At 35.7% G+C, this 20,914-nt stretch overlaps 2 protein-coding genes across 2 annotated transcripts; one reads left to right on the top strand and one right to left on the bottom strand.

The window, feature by feature from the left end:
* Positions 1–4,587: 4,587 nt before the first annotated feature.
* On the bottom strand, positions 4,588–5,382 carry LOC131688592 (uncharacterized). Its single transcript, XM_058972948.1, has 2 exons — positions 5,237–5,382; positions 4,588–5,173 (listed from the first exon to the last, which is right to left on the bottom strand). Exons 1-2 carry the CDS (start codon positions 5,252–5,254, stop codon positions 4,850–4,852), a joined length of 342 nt encoding a protein of 113 aa, XP_058828931.1. The 5' UTR covers positions 5,255–5,382; the 3' UTR covers positions 4,588–4,849.
* Positions 5,383–7,835: 2,453 nt separating this feature from the next.
* LOC131688591 (uncharacterized) lies at positions 7,836–12,964 on the top strand. Its single transcript, XM_058972947.1, has 3 exons — positions 7,836–7,936; positions 12,296–12,584; positions 12,646–12,964. Exons 1-3 carry the CDS (start codon positions 7,928–7,930, stop codon positions 12,921–12,923), a joined length of 576 nt encoding a protein of 191 aa, XP_058828930.1. The 5' UTR covers positions 7,836–7,927; the 3' UTR covers positions 12,924–12,964.
* Positions 12,965–20,914: the final 7,950 nt, after the last annotated feature.

The following is a 20,914-nucleotide window of genomic DNA, read 5'->3' as shown; positions in this document are numbered from 1 at the left end:
GAAATCCGTCACAGTCAGTTTTGAAAATTATTTTTGTTTGTCGGCAAGGAAATTCATATAAAAAACTTCTGCTCGATGCAATCCATGAATTTATACCACAGTTCAAATATGTTTTGAAGAAATTCGTTTAGCTTCTAATAGAAAATTATTTGAGACAAATCGTAATTCAATTTCCGTAGTTAATTTATTATGAGTTGGAAATACACGAATTATTGGCAAAAATGAAAAAAAATATTGGAAAGTTGCTATCTGATAGTGGTTCACTGTAGCTGTAAAAGTTTGTTGTAAATTCATTGGAAATTGCTCACAACCCGTCAAATGGTGGCGTTGGGAATATCTGAGAATTGTGTGAAATTTCGTACCTTTCGTGAAGTGACAATAGGTTTTTGGTTTTCTCAAAACAAAAGTAATCAACAACAGCTTCTTCAAACAAAACGAAATTATGGAGAGCAGGGAGTTAAAAAATGAAGGGGTAAAAAATGGAAAAATATTGGTTAAACCGAAAAATGTAAATCACTATCAAAAATAGAAATCCTAGAAAAATTTAAAATCGAAGTCATTAAAACAATGGAATAATTGAAAATTTCAAAAATGAACGAAATAAAAAATAGTAAAACTAGCAATAGATGAAAATACGATGAATAGAAAGTAAATAATAGAGAAAAACCACAAAAATTGTAAAAAAAGAAAATGAAAACACGAAGCTAGAAAAACTGACATAAATGAATAATATTGCACAAATAAAAGAAAAAAGCAACAAGAAATAATGAAAAAATAGACCTATCAACAATGAAGGAAAAAACACAAAAACGTAAACAAAGATCGATATGAAACGATATAAATCAAAACTTCAATGAATCGAGAATAATAATAATATTTAGGAGTGTAGTTTCTAAATCGATTTCCTTGTACGTAGCTCACCTGGGTTAGATTTCAACTCAGCGCATAGAGTGAGAGATTTCCCTAAAGAGATCAAAAATGAAAATATGGAGACATTTGGTTGTTGTGGATTGAACAAATTCGAAAGGAAATAAATAGATGGAAAACATGAAAAACTGGAAAAAATTCCAAATAGAGTGGTTCGAAAAAAAAAATGAAAATAAGAAAATGGAAAAATCGTAACAAATTAAAGATAATATAAAGAACTTGTGAAATTGATAACACAATCCAATAAAAGATTGAAAAAAATTAACAGCGCAATAGAGAAAAAAAAAACAAGACAGAACTTAAATGATGGACAAATCAAAATAACTGAATCTTTTTGAAGAGCATAACAAGAAATCACGAAGAAAAATACAGCAAAATAGACCCTATTTCACGCTCTTCTAAACTTTCTTCCTCTCCCTTGAGCACTATGGCTCTTTATATTGAATAATATACTTCACCTCCCAGTCGCTTGCTAACTAAATGCCGTTATAACAATTAAAAAATTGACTCAAAAGGTCGTTAACAAAAACTGTAAAATGTAAAATGTAGAACATAACGAACAGAAAAATAAATGGCAAAGTGGGTTAAATGTAGAAATAAAGAACATATGAAAAAAATTAAAAGAAACATTCAAAAAATAAAGAAAACAAATTAAAAATAAAACGCAGAAAACAGAATAAAAATTGGTACAATTGAACAAAATTGAAAAGTAGAATGTAGAACAAGTATAAAACTAGACAAATTTCAAAAAATCTTGCAGTTGGATCGTGCAGCATGCTGATTTCATAGAAAAGATTTGTTTTATTTTGGGATGTATTGCAGGAATGTTGCAATTTTGGAACAAGAAATCGTTCGTTCAGAAAGCGATAAAAATTAGGATCAAATCCTCACGCTGCTGAAGGTGCGAAGATTTTGGAACACATTGTTATCTTTATGATTTTCTGATGGATTTTGCATCACCAGACAAGAAAATTTCTGCTATTTGTGTTTTCGAGTCTTGGAGTCTGTTTACGGTGTTCGGGGCGGTTTAGGCGTTTTTGTGTTAATTTTTATTTTTGAGGTTCATCTTGTGTTTGAGAAGATACACCTTCCTTGGGCAGGCACACACTGGAATTCGAAGCCCAGCAAAACTCCACTGAGCTTTCAAAAACCAAAAGCCTCAACAAATCCTCAACTGACGAAAACACCGCTTACCTCTTTGGTAGGTTTTTACTGCCGGAACAGGTGATCCGTAGTGTTGTTCTTAGCCAATTGGCACAACCACTACACTACTTATCTAGGATGTTCGAAGAAAAAAGCTGACATTCAAAGTCAGCTTCCGCAGACGGCAGAGCAACCAACCACAGTATTACAAACGCATGCACAATTTTCCTGTTTAATGACATGTGTCATTATCTTTTTCTTCGCAAGTTGCGGATGATCAATTGGGGTCAGTGGCGTAGCCAGGGGGGTTTGGGGGTTAAACCCCCCCCCCCCAAAACAAAATTAATTGGATTGAAAAAAAATTGATGCTAACGAATTTAATTTAATATTCCACAAAATATTTTTGGAAAAATATTCTCTGATCACTACATTGAGAACTGTGTTTAAAGCGTCACTTTTAAACTTTTGGAAAATTGTGGGAAGGGGATCTTGTAACTTATCTCTTAGCCAAAATCCCATAGTTGTCAAATTACTTCAATGTAAAATAAAATAACTGTCTGAATTATTATGAGCTCATTTTTGGAAAGATGCTTCAAAATATAGATTAGAGACAATTTTTCGAATGGGAATCTAAATTTGAATAGGTTGATTACATATAAAACATAACCTTATTTACCGAAAACTTGCATACATTTCAACATTTTCTGAAAATGTATTTTTTTAGATTGTGTAGAGTTTAAACAACAATTCAATATGGTTAACAACAAGAATAACATTTCAGAAACTAGTTGAAAGCTGATGTAATTTTGTCTCTAGCAGGTCAGGATCGGTTTTATGAACATTGGATTTTTGTTGTATTATCAACTATATGAATAGCCTCTTAGCAGGATGCAATGAATGGCGTACTAAAATTTTGTGTGCTACGTACTGCAAGTTGTGAGGTTGACTAATGAAGAAAAGTAAAATTAATGCTCGATAAATTTTTAACGGTCACGATCACATTCATTCGAAACTGCCAAATTTCGATGTTAAGTAACATTGAAGGATTTCAAAACGTAAAACTGTTCATCTGCTGATAGAATAATTTTGACGGTTAATCCTCCTAGAAGTAATTATAGAGAAGAATTACTCTTAAAGCAAATTTGGGTCTAGACTTAATGTCTGCAGCAAAGTTTTCGAAAGTGCTATTTCAAACAACTTTGTCAAAGACATAAATATCCCACATATTCAGAGTATCGAAATATAGTAGTAGAAAACCTTTACAACAAGCTATTCTGAAATTACTGTATTTGATAAATCTCTTCTGCGGTAATTAAATAATAAATTCACATTGCGTTCAAGGTGTCTTTGAAGCTTACAAAAAAAAGGGAACTGGATATAAAACAAATTATTCCCAGATATTAAAAGGACTCAAAAACACAAAGAGTGATTCCATTTACAGGAGCTAGCATCAATTCGGCGCTAGCTTAGTCCGCTCACCAAGTTAGTGTCGGATTCTGATGATATGAAGTCGAAATGCAAGTTTCAGTTCCATCCATCCATAATTTAGTTATAGGTTTTGTGTTCTCAACTCGCAATGATTGTTTCAAACAATTTTATCCGCAGCGCAGAAAAAAATAGTTTTCACCTAAATTTTTCTTCACTAAGGAGAAATATAGCATGCCCAGTCCATTTAAATCCCTATATGTTGAATTCATGTAGCCTTCATATTTTCAACAAAATTGTTTGAAATGATATTATCAAAAACTTTGCTGAAGGCACCATGTCTCTTGATATTTTTGAAAAATTAATTCACCATAATTACCTCTATGAGAATTAATCACTAAAATTACTATATCAAAGCAGGCGCTGTTTTATGTTGATAACTTCCCGAAGTTGTCAAACCTTCAAAGTCAAGGATTATTATATTAGGTGATCTTGAACGTTGAAAATTTTTTAGATCATTTATCCCACTTTAAAAGATCGCAATTTTTGACTTCATTGACATATAATACAAGAAAATAATCTATAGAGGTTTGAAAACTGTTCCATGTTGATCCTTCTTGTTTATAGACTGGAATGACGTCTGTTAGACTACTTATGTTTTTGAGTTTTCAATAATTTATCAAACTCATTAAATTTTAAGATTTTTTCAAAAAATTTGCGATTTTCATCAAAACCCCCTCCAAACCAAATTGCTGGCTACGCCACTGATTGGGCTAAAGGCTTCGAATGACTTCAATCAATTAATATTTTTTTAATAATTTTAATGATTCCTAGCAACTAGCATAGATGTTTGGAAATTATAGTTTTTCGACTCGTTAAAATCATTTGTTTTTATTCTGGAGAAGGTATTATGTAGACCCCTAACCTACAACTTCTGGTTTAATGGTTGAAAACTAAATGCGTACAGGCACCAATTATGATCGACAACCAGGATTGAAATGAACCTTGGAGCGACGGTCAAGTGGAAAATGTATTTCATTTCACCAATGATAGACAATCGATCCTCAAATGAGCAAAATAAACATCGTAAGCTGTAGGTAATTAAGTTGTCTTTTATTTCACTATGTGCTACAAATTAATCACAACCCATAACTTTACTATTTATCACTAACTAGTTCTGCCTATATGCCACTGTAATTCACGGGTTCGTCGTTTTATTTCTCAAGGTCTCTGGAGCCATTTTAACAGTCAATAACGACTGATAATAAAATTCTTTTAATTCGCAACCTAATCGATCTGGCCGAATGAAATGTACAATTTTCAGGTTTATGACATTCTAAGCAACGGTGCACTTTTATAGCCACCAGTAGTAGGAGCTGTAATAGTAAGGATTCCAACGGTATCTCAGCGGATAGTAGTAAGCACCCGGGTAATAGTAGTAGTGAACCACCGATTCTGCCGTAGCCAGGTCTCCTTTCTGCGGTTGCTGGCTTTCCTCCGGCCGAATTGGTCCCTGTCCGGGTTGGAAGTTCACCTCCACGTCGGGTGGAATGTTGAATATTTTCGGCACTGGTTTCGGAGCGGATTCTTCGACTAGTGGTTTCTCCTCCTGTTCGGCTGATAATTCCTGAGGATAGGCACATGCTGCCACTAGGCATAGTATCAAAAGGATAAGTTTCTAGGGGAAAATGATTTGTAGTCGGTTAAGAATTTGGTAATCACTTCGCATATAATAAAATACCTTGTCAAAGATGACCATTTGGAAGCTGTAAACTCGAAATCTAGACTACTCGAATGCTTGGTTACAAATGCACAGTTTCTGCGATTGTACGTTACTGTATATCAGTTGTTTTGTCCATTGTTTTGTCACTTGTATTGCATTTAGATATTGTATGACCGTCTCGCGCCCATTGATGAATGTTTTTAGAAAATGAACGGAACACACAAGCGGCATCCGTTATTGTTAAATGGTCAATTTTTATTCCGATGCATTTATCTGATGCCGCTTATGGTGAAACACAGAGCGAGCATAACTTATTTTTGTAGTTAGATTTCCGAAACTAAACTTAGGAATTTTCAACTGTTGCAATTTCAAATATGAAAATAAAATGTGCGCTGTCTTAATGAATAGAATTGACGTAAACAACGTAGCAACGTATTTTTCTAACTGAAAACAGGATTTTGCATGTTTTGATATGAAATTTTAAATATTGTGTCTCATATGCTGTAAAACGCAGACTGAATGACCTAGTCGACAAACTCACATTTTGACATATAATCAAATGTAAATTTTTGTGAATTGGGACGCCTCTTTACAGTGCGTCTTGCAAGACGTAAAGGTCCAAGATTTTATTTGCTGTGTGGACTAGGTATATAGATTCTTAACCTTTTATAAGCCCCAGAGTTTGGGGCCACTATTGAATGTTATATGAATAGAAATACGGTGCCTTCACTTAGTTTAGAATATATTTACATTTATTTTGTAATAAAAACTGTTTTGAAAATATACTTGCTACCGCCCGTTATAAAACGTCGGTCTTCGTATTGTTTGATGTATTTCCAACGAGATCGGTACAAACATAAAGACAAATCGAGCTGGTTCAGAAATTCAGAAAGAAATTAATGTGGGTTACTTGTCATTACCTGATTAACAGTAAATAACCCATGGATTCTGAGGATAAGTTGAAAAATAAGACCACAGATTACAGACGTTCATTTATTCATTTTATTTTTTTCTTTGCCATTTTTACCACTCATAAACCAAATTTTCAGATTAAAAATAGTTATTTTTACAAAATTTCATCACCAACTCATAGTGTCTAGAGTATTTTTTTTTCAAAATCGAGCTAATTTTATTGTCCAAAAGGAAAACGCTGCATTTTTTTTCAAAACACTCTTAACCAATCTTACACTTTTCAGTGCATCTCAATAAAAAGTAATAAGAAGAGATGCCAGACTCCTAACAAGTTGATTTCATAAGATTGGAATGCTTCTCACTTCGTATTCCTGCGTTATGAACGAAACGAAAAGGTGGCATTATAGTTGCCACTGCCTTATAAAGGGTTAAACATAGTGTTACGTTTGATTTTAATTTTACATGACGTTGAATTTCATAAATCACGCAATTTTACTCCACACGCGACGTTTAATCTGAATGTTAATAAGTCACATTTTATGTCACTGCGCATTCAAAGTACATTTTTGGTTATATTTCGCAATATCGTGAATTATTGTTTGTTAAGTTGTGTCACATTTTAAATTAGGTCAACGATTAACTTAATATTTTTAATGTGTAGAGTATTTTCGTTATAGTTACAATACGCTATTTCTGAATACCAACATAATTTTTCCATACTCAAGCTTCGAATTTGGTGGTGCTGGTGGTAAGGTGGTCATCCGATCATCTTATGTTTAGATGTCCAACGAGGAAATATTCTCAGTACCAGTATAATAATAACACCCCAGCCCAGCAGCTGTCTCAAAAATGCCGGCAGTGAAAATTACACCTGTCTGAAAAATGCCGCACTGTCATTGCTGAAATAATGAGAAGAAATTATATCACAAGTTCATTACAGATTGACACGATGCTACACTCGCACAGTCGTAGCCTAATCCGGCAGCTTCCAATTAATGCTTAAGCCAGCTTAAATCACACGTCATTTTGCTTAACTTTCACAAGAGACGACGTCCGGGTTGAGACGTATTTTTAGAAGACATCATTATCTCAGCTATCAACTAACGGGCCGCCGGCCGCGTTCGCCGTTGAAAGTAATATCGCACCCTAAGCCCACGCTGCCTAATTAAATATTTATAAACTTTACCGGCGAAATTCTTGAACCGGGTGCGCAGACTGTGCCACCTGGTGAAGCTGCTTCGATAGGGTAGGATACTAGATATTTTTTATATTGTCAGGAAAACCTTACGATGTGGTACGATGGGTAAAGCGGATATCTTTGAGACCAGTCGTCGTGAATACAAGCCCCAGCCACGATAGATTCTCAGAGCCAGTTTGTTCTGAGTACTAAGCCTTCAAATGCACTGTTCGCCCATAATTGTTTGTTAAGTTTGATAACACAAAAGCTTAAAACTCCGTCATGGAATTCTAGTGCCAAGGCTTTGTTTTTATGCCTGCTAACCAATTACGATTGTTTGGATATTTTTGTGATCAACGAAAAAACCGTTGGCTTTACAACAGACCCTATTTTCATGAACATATTAAAACATGTTTTTCCAGTTTCTCCAATTTTCAGCAGATAAAACACGTGTTGTCGATTGTTCTTTTTGGATAGAACACGCATTTCTTCGGCCGTGACACTTGTCGATTTTTCAGCAATTCGCGACGCTCATATAAAAGGATTCAAGATTCTCCCCGCGCTCCCAGTTGACGCGTTATTCTCATCCGGGATTGTAGTGCTAGAATATATCTATCACAATGTTTAAGGTACAGTTAAAAAATACTTAGTGTAAAGTAGGAGTTTTTCAAATAGTACTATTTGAATTAGCTCGCGCTAATTTTCATTTTATCGCTGGAGCTCCGAGTAATTGTGTCCGATTTTAGTGTTATGAAGTGAAATTTAAACGGTCAATTTGAAAAAATAGAAGATTACCACTGCAGAAAACTCAGTACAAACGTTCACTAGTTAGTTCTGTCTTCACGTTAGCTTCCGCATGAAACATTTTTTTCTTCATGATCAGTATACTAGAAACATATGCTGTCGCTTGACATCAGTGTAGTTGTCAATGAGGTGTTATTTTAGTGCGTTCTCATTTCTATCTAACTTAGGTCAAACTTAAACGACGATTCAGTACTATTTAACTCGAGTGCGCCAGTTCTTAAAATTAAGCCTTTCAAAATATTCTGGCTTGAAAGAATTCACAAATCATATTCTGTTTGATCAATTGGCATGCACTGTAGCTCTCACTGGAAAAATTGCACCAACGCGAACACAGGGGAAATGAAATTGGCCCCAACAATTGCCTAGCAAGCAATGTTGAATCTTGCATTATGAAAAAAGAGGCAGGACATAGTGCTTTACGGATACATAATTTCTATCGGTAATTACCAAGGGATTTCACGGGGCACCTTTTAACCCTGGATGTTGTCTCGGAATTTTTGCACGTAAATACACTCACTGATAGCATGCCGATTGGGCAAGTCTTTGATTTTCGCAATGCCATTACCAAATCGATTTTCTGGACGTTCACAACGCCATGAACATTATTCATAAAAACCAAAGGTTGACTTGTGATTTTTTTCATAGATTTAGGAACATTATTCAGCGTTCGACTAAACGTCTTGAGCTGATTTATTACATCTTAAACATGATCTGGTATTCATTCTTGTGAATTAGTTCACAAAATCAGAACATATTTTCTCGTGGAGTATTTCACGAAACTCAGAATATTATTCATGAACCCTTTCAATCATCATGATCTATTTCATGATTCCTAAAATTTTTGTTACGATTCAATGTCCATGCTCGTGAAATAGTTAACAAAGTCATAAAATATTATACATGAATACGTAAACTGATTTATGATTCCAATCGAATTAATCACGACAGGCCATTCGTGCTCGTGAAATAGTTCACAAAATCGGAATATATTATTTATGTATGCGTGAACTGGTTCATAATTCAAATCGAATTAAACACGACTGTCAATTCGTGCTCGGGAAATAGTTCACAAAACCATAAAACATTAATAACCCTCTGCTGCCCAACCATGCCTTTTGGCGGTTTACGGGAAATTCGCTAAAGAATATTCGAAACACGATTGTATGTTATCGCCACTATGAAAACCTCTTTACAATATTCCCATTAATCATAGTAAAAGTCACTATGTTGAATACATTCAACGTTGAAATTAGAAAATTTGAGGAAAACGAGAAAAAACTATTTTGTGTATGGCAGTGTAATGTAGTCAAAAAATGTTAATGCTTTTTAAAAAAATTGGGCAGCAGAGGGTTAATGTATTTATGAACTAGGGCATGATTATTAGTATAAAAGTCACGTGTACCTGTGAAATAGTTGACAAAATCATGAAATCTTATTTTTGAAAACGTGCACTGGTTCATGATTCCTGGTACAAGTTATGTCTGACCATGCGTGCCCGTGAAAGAATAATAAAACATTGTTCATTTATTCGTGAACTAGTGCATGATTCACAATCTATCTTGAGTGTTTGTGACATTTAAAAGATATCACTAATCATTTTCAATTTCATGCAATTCTGCACATATTCATGAAATTTCGCGTGAGATATTTCACAAATTTAGAGTTTTTTCAGGAAATATCGTATACACTTTCGAACCGTTTTTTTAATCTCCAGATTTTATGCACCCCGATGTTATGAACCTTTCGTACCCGATTTTAGCAACCTTTCGGTTATTCATTCATACAATTCAGGCCTATAATCTTCAACAGCAATTCAGGCCTACAATTTCCAACTATATTTAATCAGAGTAGTGGGTCCTGCACTATTAGGTAGTAGCCGAAATGTAAGGTGACTAAATGAACTAGAATCACATTTTCCTTAAATTTAAAAAAATCAAGGATGTGTGTTTTCATGATATACTAACAAATTTTAACATATTATCAATGGAAAACATAACAATTGAAAGAGACGTCGTATGCAGTAGGAATTCTATAGCTAATAATATTGTTTTTATGTTATAGTTCATGGCGAACTGGAAACAAAATTTAAACCAGATACTATTTTGGTGGACTCTCTGTGATTACCGGTCCGGAGGATACAATTTAACGCATATTTGTCTCCAAGATAGTGATGTCTGTTCTCTACTTTACCTACCCCTACAAAACGATCTCCTGCCAGCGCGCTTGAGTCATCACTAAACTAGCTTCGAAATGAATCAGCTAACAAGATTCCTGTTCTCTTTTGATATCTCCTATGTCATCCAAGCGGATTGATCTATTCACTCGTAAGTAGGAACAACCAGTCCGAACCAACGAGAACGGGGTTTGCCGGTCGAAAGCCACAGAACCAGGCTCAAACTGTTCATCCCTATAAAAATACGTGTGCTTGTTCCAAACTCTTTGAAATCGGATTCGGTATATTGTTGGATGACGAAAAACCCCTAAAAGTATCAGATCTGTTTGTCCCATTGTTGAAATTTTACGCATAACTGTTCCACTAATAAAATAACCAAAAAAGTAAATATTAAGTTTGTGGAAAGAGAAAGTTTCATTAACTAAGAGATTGGTATGATATTAATAACTACAATAATGAGATCGATCCTGTAAAACTATTCATCACTGTCGTCGTTTCCAACAACTTAGTTGAAATAGTTTATACAAATTACGAACAAGAATCATACCAAAAACCACAGGAACAACCACGGTAAGCCAACCAAACATTAGAATGTAGCGCCATTTTTGGCACGAACTGGTTTTTTGAAAACAGAAATAGTTTAATGAATACGAGATTCATTATCCATAGTTTTAGAAACTTGGTCACTATTTTCGTAAATCGTTCAATTCACGAAGTTGATTTTCTGTTCATGAATTTAAGAACGGATTTTTTCCGTGTAGAAGATTATATTGAAGGCTCAACAAGAGGCTGGTGTGGGAGCAGGAGTCTGTGGTCCTTACTATAGCACAATGTTCTAGGTTCTACGCCGTTAGTCTTTCAAGCGGAGGTATATACAATTAAGACCTTTGCCAGAAAATTTCTACTTAGAAGCGACTTAAGGGGAAAGAAATTGATAATTTTGTCGCATAGCCAAGCTGCGTTAAGAAACCTGGGTACCTACATGTAACTGCGAGCCATAGCACCTGTATGGTAGTTGGAAAGTTCTGATGGAAATCTAAGCTCACTTTAATATGGATGCCAGGATACATCGTTTCATAGGTTCTGAGCCAAGCTTTGAATGTGGACTTAGAAACCTTAAGGAAAAGCTTAAGGATTGCGATCAAAATATGAAGGACAAAAACTTTAATGCCCTATACCTCCTTCTCAAACAAAACTATTTGTTCAATACTCGAGGAGGAAAACCAAAAAAATTCTCGATTAACGTTAACCGTTGTGTTAAGGCAATAACTGATTTATTAACAGGTCATTGATCTCATTCAGTTTACTTGTGAAAGACTCAAGATAATGTCTGCAGGGAATAGGTAGGTGCTTCTCTTGCAGTGCTAGAAGCTGTGAAATTTTTACCTTCCAATGCACACTACAATTCTTCTAGAATATTCACAATATTCCAATGGCTTGGAAAACGTAGCTAAAAATAGTCTAAATTGGTAAGTTTTATCAGTTTTCACTAATATTACATCATAACGAATTTATATGAAAAATTCATTTTTCGTCGTCAACGTAAACTGTCCCTGGCAGCACTGCTCCATCGGAATTCAATCAGACTAATTGCAATAACTGTTTAAAAACATTGTTGTCCACAAACAACATGGGCATGAATGGGTTAAAACAGACGAAATCATGTAATATTTGTCATAATCGATTCAACAGAAAGTAAAACTATCTATAAAACGATTGATCATCTTACATATCAAGGGGGCTTCCAGATAAACTAAATATAAGAAATATACCCTGAAGAGAATAACTTCTATGTCATAAAAATTTCGGAGATCTGACAGCAATTTTTAATGAGAAATTAATCCAAATATAATCCAACTCTATCAATTTGAAGTACAAATAAAATTGAATACTTACCTATAAATAATCGTGAAACTTTTTGATCGTTATTGTTATTTAATAACATGGATTTATAAGGGTTGAAAATTTATGAAAATGTCTATAATAGTTTTTCAATATCATCTATTTACAGCTTATTTGTGTATTGGTGTTGCTCTCGGGAATCGCTGCTGATCCAACGTTCTCAAAAATTCACAAAAAACTGGAACTACTGAGTGGATTATTCAACAAACAAGCGCCACCACCAGCAGCAGCACCTGCTCCCGGTCCAAGTTTCTATGCCCAACCACCACCACCACTACCACCAGCACCAGTCGCCTACTATCCTGCTCAGCCGGTCTACTATGCTCCTCCTCCACAACCCAGCTATCACCAGCCTCAACAGCCTCTTCCAGTTGTTGAAGATGTTCGTTCCCTGCCAGGTATAAACCCCAAAGTCTGAAATGGAAGAACATGCATCATTACTTCCTGCTTTCTTTCCAGTGCCAGTGCAACAAACAGTTTATCTAGCCCCTCAACCGGAACCAAACCATGTACCCACCTATCAAGCACCTGCCCAGGAAATTATTTACGAAGCTCCAGCACCAGCCCCTGAAGTAGCCTACCAAGCTCCAGTCGCCTACGCGGCCCCAGCACCGGCACCGATTGCACTACCCCCAGCACCGGCACCGATTCCATATGCTGCCCCACCACCAGCTCAATCCAACAGCCTTTTCATTCCTCGCGGAATTGAGATCACCAAGCGGATCATTGGATACTAAGTATCTGTTCATGTAACTGAATAAACCAAAATGTTCAAAAATAGTTCATTTAATATTTAAATAGAAGATTGAAAAACTGAATAAACTTGAAATTGAAATAAGTGGAAACATTTGCATTTAACTTTTCTGGTAACAAGTTCCGGCTAAGCAATGGACATTGAAGCAATGCGTCGTTTTTGCTGAGTAAAGCCATGTCAAGTGATCCTCGAATTTTTCGCAAAATCACCGATCTTCATGAGGTATAATTTATTGTATAGGGATTATGGTGATTAGCTTTTGGTATAAATATTTCGTTACAATTCCTTTTTTTCTTTAAGATATTAACCCTTAAACTTTATTGCATGATAAAATTGAAAATTTTGTATCTCAAAAACTACTGAAGATAATTCAATGAATTTTTGCACACTTATGGAATGATATTTGCACTATCTTATAAAAATGTTTTTGGTTTATAATTGTGTAAATAACGGTACTTTGCATCTATTTAAAGTTTTCAGTTGTATTTCTTCTTGTGTTCTTCACGCTAAAAATTTTCAAAACTTATGTCAAATTATGCGAAAATCTTTTACCTTCAATAATCTGTATTTATAATTTTTCATTTTTGTTCCTATCGAGAGTTATAGAGGATTTTGTAACTGTGCGCTGTTTCAACGCATGGCTCATTTTGATGCAACCCGCGAGAACGTACCTATTGGCAATGCCGCACGTCGCAACGTCCTAATGCGCATCGCTTTGAAGGAGCGTATCTCATGTTCAAAAATGGCATCTCTGAGATTAAAGCAAAAAGACAAGCTTTTCTTTATGGATAATTGAAAGTGAATTTTTTCTGAGTAATTTGCATGCTCTTTAGCGTTATTATATTGTTCAAGAGTTATTTAATTTTCTGTCACTCAATACCTCGGACAAGTGCGCTCGGTTATTGCCAGCCGATGAGCAAAGTTGAGCAGTGGGCATGCGTTAGCATATTTTTCACAAATTGACATACTTCACCACGTTTTATTTTCACTTGGTTCTGTCTAAGAGGTAGATTGTGAATCTTTTCTTAAATCCACATAGCGCCTTTTCAGCCATGCGTCATCGGGTCGTGCGTTAAATTACGCGCTCATTTAATTTGCATCAGTGCGAGTGAGAAAACGTTTTGACGTTTGTTTTTGTTTCGATCGCACTTGGGTGTTTCCCATATAGAGAGAACTGGACGAAATGCTATATTATCTCAAGATATACAATATTTGCTCAAAAAAACATTCGATTGATTTATGTTATAAATATGGGTCGATCACACGAATGATGTATTCCGTTAAAAAAGATTCATAAATATGTTCGTCGTATCTTGTTTTTATGGCATCCATGTGGAGTGATAAATTTAAAAATTATATTGGTCAACACATGTGTAGCATAGTCGTAATGGGCGCAAAAAATACAACGAAAATAAATATGGACATGAACAAAACACAATTTTCCTTAAATTTTCGATTTTACATCCAATGTTTATAGTAATGGGTTCCTCTATAACGCGTTTAAAATATAGGAAAATTTACGCGTTTAATTTTTCTTCTTATAGTGTTTGCCAAAGTAATGGAACTGGAATATTCGATGACTCAACAGGTACATGCGGAAAACTGTAACGAGGATTTTGAAATAAAGATCGTTGATGAATAATTGAAATTCGACAAAAATAAATAATATCGTACCAGAACTTGGAGAACCACCAATCAACAGAATTAACAGAAGCAATAGTGATAAAAAAACCCCAACATCGATGCGATTGAACAACAGATTTTACGTAAACTTTTTTCAAAAGACACATCGTTGTTCACTCGGTGAAAATAAAAACGTGAAATAAAATGCTGTTGGCATAAGATTTTTCACTTTCATATAGTAATGTTGTAGACTAAAAAAGAATTTGGATATAACGTAGATGTATTTTGACTAACAAAAGTGTTTTTAAAGATGTTAATCGTTAGTAGCGTTAAATTATAATAATAAAAAATATATTTAACAACTATAATTTTCGTTGTGCACTTCAGTCAAAAAAATTTAACGCATCTCAAAATATCCGGAAAAAAATTACCTTCGATAATTCGTATTGAAAAGTTTGCCCTTTTGCGCTAATCGAGAGATATGGTTTCTTTTAGTCATGCGATGCGCACTTCCTACACGATGCGCTTTCTGACGTAGTGACGTGCGACGTTGCCAATATGAACGTTCTCGCGGGCTGCATCAAAGTGGGCCGTGCGTTGAAACAGCGCACTGTTACAAAATCCTCCATAACTCTCGATAGGAACAAAAATGAAAAATTATAAATACAGATTATTGAAGGTGAAAGATTGCCGCATAACTTAACATTAAATTTTTAGCGTGAAGAACACAAGAAAAAATACAATTGAAAATTTTAAATAGATGCAAAGTACCGTTATTCACGCAATTATAAAGTAAAAATATTTTTATAAGATAGTGCAAATATCATTCCATAAGTATGCAAAAATTCATTGAATTATCTTCAGTAGTTTTTGAGATATAAAATTTTCAATTTTATCATGCAATAAAGTTTAAGGGTTAATATCTTAAAGAAAAAAAGGAATTGTAACGAAATATTAATACCAAAAGCTATTCACCATAATCCCTATACAATAAAATATACCTTAAGAAGATCGGTGATTTTGCGAAAAAATCGAGGATCACTTGACATGGCTTTACTCGCTGTTTTCTTGCCTGCTTAGCCTTAACTTGAACTACGGTTTCGGTGATTTACTTTTAACTGTTCAATAAATTCCAGCAAAAAATTGCAATATAGTTGGCAATGCCCGGTAAACACAATCAGAAGTTTTACTACTGATAACAGACGTTTAGGCTCGATTCGAATCGTGTGAATAAAATTCCGAATAAATTTCTGAAACACGTTTGGCAAACGTTTGTAGGTGGCTCAGTGATCGGTGCAATGAAGATGGAATGCAACTGTCAAACACGTGAGGCGAACAGTTGCGTAGATGGCAATAGTGAAGCACTGTTTTCCATTAAATCGTTTGTTACAATTATCTAACAACTTGCGCTAATACTTTCAATCGGCGGTGGTACTTGAATTGAATCAAAATGGCAATCAAAATTATTCATTATTTCGAAATATTTTTAATGAATATTTTTATTTTTTTATTTCCACCATAAATCTTTTCACGTCCCCTAGGGGTCTGCGAACTAGAGCACTCTAGTTAGAGTGTGGACGAGAAGCCATGACGTATCCAAACGAACATGAAATTTGACGTATTCACAATAGAAATAGGTCAGATTTCTGCTCGTTTCGATACGTCAAACGTGTCTTGGCCGCACTCTAGCTAGAGTGCTCTACTGCGAACCCCAGGTTGAGAATCACTGGTATACAACATTGAAAAAGCCTTTCCTCATATTTTACCATAGTGAGTAAAGCCATGTCAAGTGATCCTCGAATTTTTCGCAAAATCACCGATCTTCATGAGGGATATTTTATTGTATAGGGATTATGGGGAATAGCTTTTGGTATAAATATTTCGTTACAATTCCTTTTTGCCTTTCTCATATAAAGAAAGGCTATGCAATCACTGTAAAAATCGACTTTTTAACCGAGGCCCGGAGGGCCGAGTATCATACACCATACGATTCAGTTCGTCGAGATCGGCAAATGTCTGTGTGTGTGTATGTATGTGTGTGTGTATGTGTGTGTGTATGTGTGTGTGTGTCATTTAAACTCACACAATTTTCTCAGAGATGGCTGAACCGATTTTCGCAAACTTAGTTTCATCTGAAAGGTATAACGCTCCCATAAGCTGCTATTGAATTTTTAGTTGATCCGACTTCCGGTTCCGGAGTTACGGGTTGAAGAGTGCGGTCACACAGCAAATTCCCATATAAACTGGTACCACCATAATGTTCAAATGATGTAAAACATATTAAAATTGATGTAACATTACTCTAGTTTGCGGGTCTGGATCACTAATGATCAATCAAAGCAGCTTTGACCACATTGGCCACCTATGACGGTTCATGACGCCCTCGGGGAACCCGCCAAGTTCCTAAGCTAATATCACACCCATTCCACAACGAATTCACTACCGATTTTTACGAACTTAATTTCAAATGAAAGATACAGTAATGCCATTGACTGCTGCTGAATTTCATTCGGTTCTGACTCTTGCTTCCGGAGTTACAGGGGTGTTAGTAAGGATACACTGGAATTTCCCATATAAATCGGTACAATCGTAATACCTCAGAGGCTAAAAACTATTGAAATGGTCACCAAATTACTTCTAATCGTAGATCTAGATCACCGATTGCCAATCAAACATTCTTTGAATATATTGTCCACTATCGACGATTCCGGAAGTCCGGAATTCCGGGCATATTCCACAATTAAAGTCACATCGGTTCATCGGTGATGACTGAACCGATTTTCTCAAACCAAGTCTCAAATGGAAGGCAAAATATGCAGCTGAGTATTGCGTAGCCGCCCCTTCCCCCCCCCCCTCCCCACCTTGCCCTTACACCTCCCTCCTTCATCACTCCCCTCTTCTTGGATCACCCTCATGCCCAGATTTCCTTCATCCACCCCGTATACCGAAATAAGATGAAGGATTTCTGACGCATCCTCCACACCCACTCTACTAAACCCCCATTCCCTACACGTTCAAACGCATTCCACCAACCTTTGCAAATTATAATCACATGAAGATAACATTGAACTCATGCTTATTAAGCTAATTAAATATTATTCTTTTGCCTTTCTTATATAGAAAGGTTATGCAATTGCTCCAAAAAGCGACTTTCTAACCGAGGCCCGGAGGGCCGAGTCTCATATAACATTCGACTCAGTTCGCCGAGATCGCAAAATATCTGTGTGTATGTATGTGTGTATGTGTATGTGTGTATGTATGTGTGTGTATGTGCGGATTTGTTAACAAAATGTCCACATCGGTTACTCGGAGATGGCTGAACCGATTTTTACAAACTAAGATTCAAATGAAAGGTATAATATTCCCATAGGTTGCTATTGAATTTCATTTTCAACCGACACCTTGTTCTGAATTACGAGTTGAAGAGTATGGTTACAAAACAAAATTTGTTGATTTTTCCAAATCAGTTTCTCGGAATTTTCTGAACCGATTTTGACAAACTTAATTTTAAATGAAAGGTCCATCAGCTGCTGTTGAATTTTGTGTGGATCCGAGTTCTGGTTCCTGAATTACAGGGTGATACGTACGATCACGCAGCAAATCCCGATTCTAACGAATTCTGCGATGAATGTAAAAAGGTGAATTTTTTTCCAAAATGTAAACACAACTGTTGAATTTGTAGATCTAGGTCCCCAACAGTCATTCAAAGTCTCTTTGGCCACACTGGCCACCATCGACGGATCCGGAAGCATCCAAAGTCAGAATAACGGTTATATCGGTTTCTCGAAAATGGCTAGATTTGCTCAACTTAGTCTCAAATGAAAGGTGTTGCGTCCCCAGAAACGGATATTAAATTCCATCTCCATCCGACTTCCAGCACCGGAGTTACGGGTTGTGGAGGTCGATCACATAGAACACTCCGATTCAAACCGATACCGCGATGAATGCAAAAAGGTGCTCTTATATATACTTACCAAGTGTAATAAGAATGAAAGACATTTCCATAAAGTTATATTGTACGAACCAGCTATTAAATCATAGTTTGGAGAAATGAGAAAGGCACAATTGCACCTCTAGGTGGATTAAAACAGGTTTTTCTTTAAGATATTAATCCTAAACTTTATTGTATGGTAAAATTCAAAATTTTATATCTCAAAAACTACTGCAGACAATTTAATGAATTTTTGCACACTTATGGAATGATATTTGCACTATCTTATAAAAATATTTTTACTTAATAATTGTGTGAATAACGGTACTTTGCATCTATTTAAAATTTTCAATTGCATTTTTTCTAGATTTCTTCACGCTAAAAATTTTCAAAACGTATGTCAAATTATGCGGCAATCTTTCACCTTCAATAATCTGTATTGATAATTTTTCATTTTTGTTTCTATCGAGAGTTATGGAGGATTTTTTGCGCTCTTTCAACGCACGGCCCACTTTGATGCAGCCCGCGAGAACGTTCATATTGGCAACGTCGCACGTCGCTTCGTCAAAATGCGCATCGCGTGGGAAGTGCGCATCGCGTGACAAAATTTTTATCATAAATTTTTTTTTTTTTGAAAAATGACACATTTTTTTCAGTGTATATTTTTTTCGGACAGAAGTATTAATTCCCTGTAACTCGTTCTTAGATAGTTTTGCTGTATAAAATACAGTAATCGAACAAAAAAAATTTGAAATTTATGCACGTAGAAACGTTTACGCCCTTTTGAAAAATTACTCTTGTATCAAAATATTCCAATTGCCAGAGAATATCATGGAGATTCATACAGCGAACACACCTGCAAAGTTTTGTTCGAATCGACGATGGTCATACTTTGCGGTTGGCCGGTTTCTCATGGAATCCCTATATGTAGAACGCTGTCAAACTCCATATGTTGGTATAGGGTTGCCAGGGGGCTGGTTTTTTTGTCAGTTTATAAACTGTAGTGCCGCAAAAAGCAACGCGGTACTAAATTCATCGCAACGGCATGCTCTCAACTAGTACTGAGTGTCGTAACTCTCAAGTTGTGGTGTGCAAAGCAGTACACAGTGCACTGCATAATTTAAATATATTTGACGGCTACTGCTATCGTCTCCGCTCCGACGTTTGACCAGAGAATAAGCTCGCCCGAGAAATGCTGAAAGTTATACAACCGAGGATGATTTTTTTATTCATTTCGTTTATTTGATACCCACAAATGCGTTAGCTTGGCGGTGCCAAATTCTTTTGTTTTTACATTTTGGATATCTTAAAAGTAGGAGGTTACAATGTTGAAATATTTTTTTTATAAAAGAGAAAAAATTACAGCTATCGTAAGACTAGAAATAAGATTCTATATACAAGAGTGGGGCAAAATATCCGAGGATGATGTCATCGGCAAAATCAATACAGCCAATCAAAGCCATCGAAAGGAAAGACCTGCCGTTGTCCCCACCCCCAGCGGTTGCATGCCTGGATGCTACTGCTGTTCTTTACGGGCCGAAGTTCGACGGGAGAATGAACTGGCTCGAGGAATGCTATTCCTTTAAACCTTGAGCGTTTTTTCAAAACAACATATCTACAATGAGTGACTCTCTTTGTTTACTTTCTCTTTCGATTTTTACGGCGTCACTATAGCACTTTTCACTTATTTTACAGTACAGATCGAAAGACGGTGGTTTTGACTAGCATATTATGCAAAGAGTTTAGGGATAAATGTTAAAGCGACCGAATTATTAACAGAAGAGAAAATAAACAAAGAGAGTCATTCATTGTAGATATGTTGTTTTGAATAGAAGGTCTAGAAATAGTCGAGGATGACGTCATTCATAGAAGCGTAGTGTGCTGAGTGCTCAAATCTGTCGTACGAGATGCTATAGGCACGATGTTACTTGTCTGGCAAAAGAGCAACAACTAATTCAAACAGGCACGCACACATTTTCGTGTTCGTTTGAATCACTAACCCGGTCAAACCATTCGGAATTTGATTCGGAATCCTGAATGGAGTCATTATGGATTCCTAATCAAATGCAACAACCGATTCTGAGTCGGAATCGGTTGTTGCATTTGATTTGGAATCCATAATGACTCTATTCAGAAATCCGAACCGGTTCCGGAATGAGTTTAACTGGGAAGGTGCTCCCTATCGTCGGCTCTACCGGGGATAGATTGACTGATGTATGGGAGTTTTCACGTTTTCCGAGATCTATTCATTTGTGTTTGTTTTTCAATATTGTGCTATTGAAATGCAAAAACACTATAGCAATAAAACATAATTTCAGTTAACTCCGAATTGTTTGGTGATAACCAGACGGAAATCTGTTCATAAATAACAAAGTTATTAGCGTTCAAAATAGTGACGCAAAAACGTGACATCGTTTGAT

Source organism: Topomyia yanbarensis, chromosome 3 (genome assembly GCF_030247195.1).
Source record: "Topomyia yanbarensis strain Yona2022 chromosome 3, ASM3024719v1, whole genome shotgun sequence".
In the NCBI taxonomy this organism is placed as follows: domain Eukaryota; kingdom Metazoa; phylum Arthropoda; class Insecta; order Diptera; family Culicidae; genus Topomyia; species Topomyia yanbarensis.
This window is presented reverse-complemented; position numbering and strand designations above follow the sequence as displayed.

Coding starts and splice junctions, on each gene's coding strand:
- LOC131688591 (XM_058972947.1), top strand. Junction 12,585..12,645: donor AGATGTTCGTTCCCTGCCAG/GTATAAACCCCA, acceptor CTTTCTTTCCAG/TGCCAGTGCAACAAACAGTT.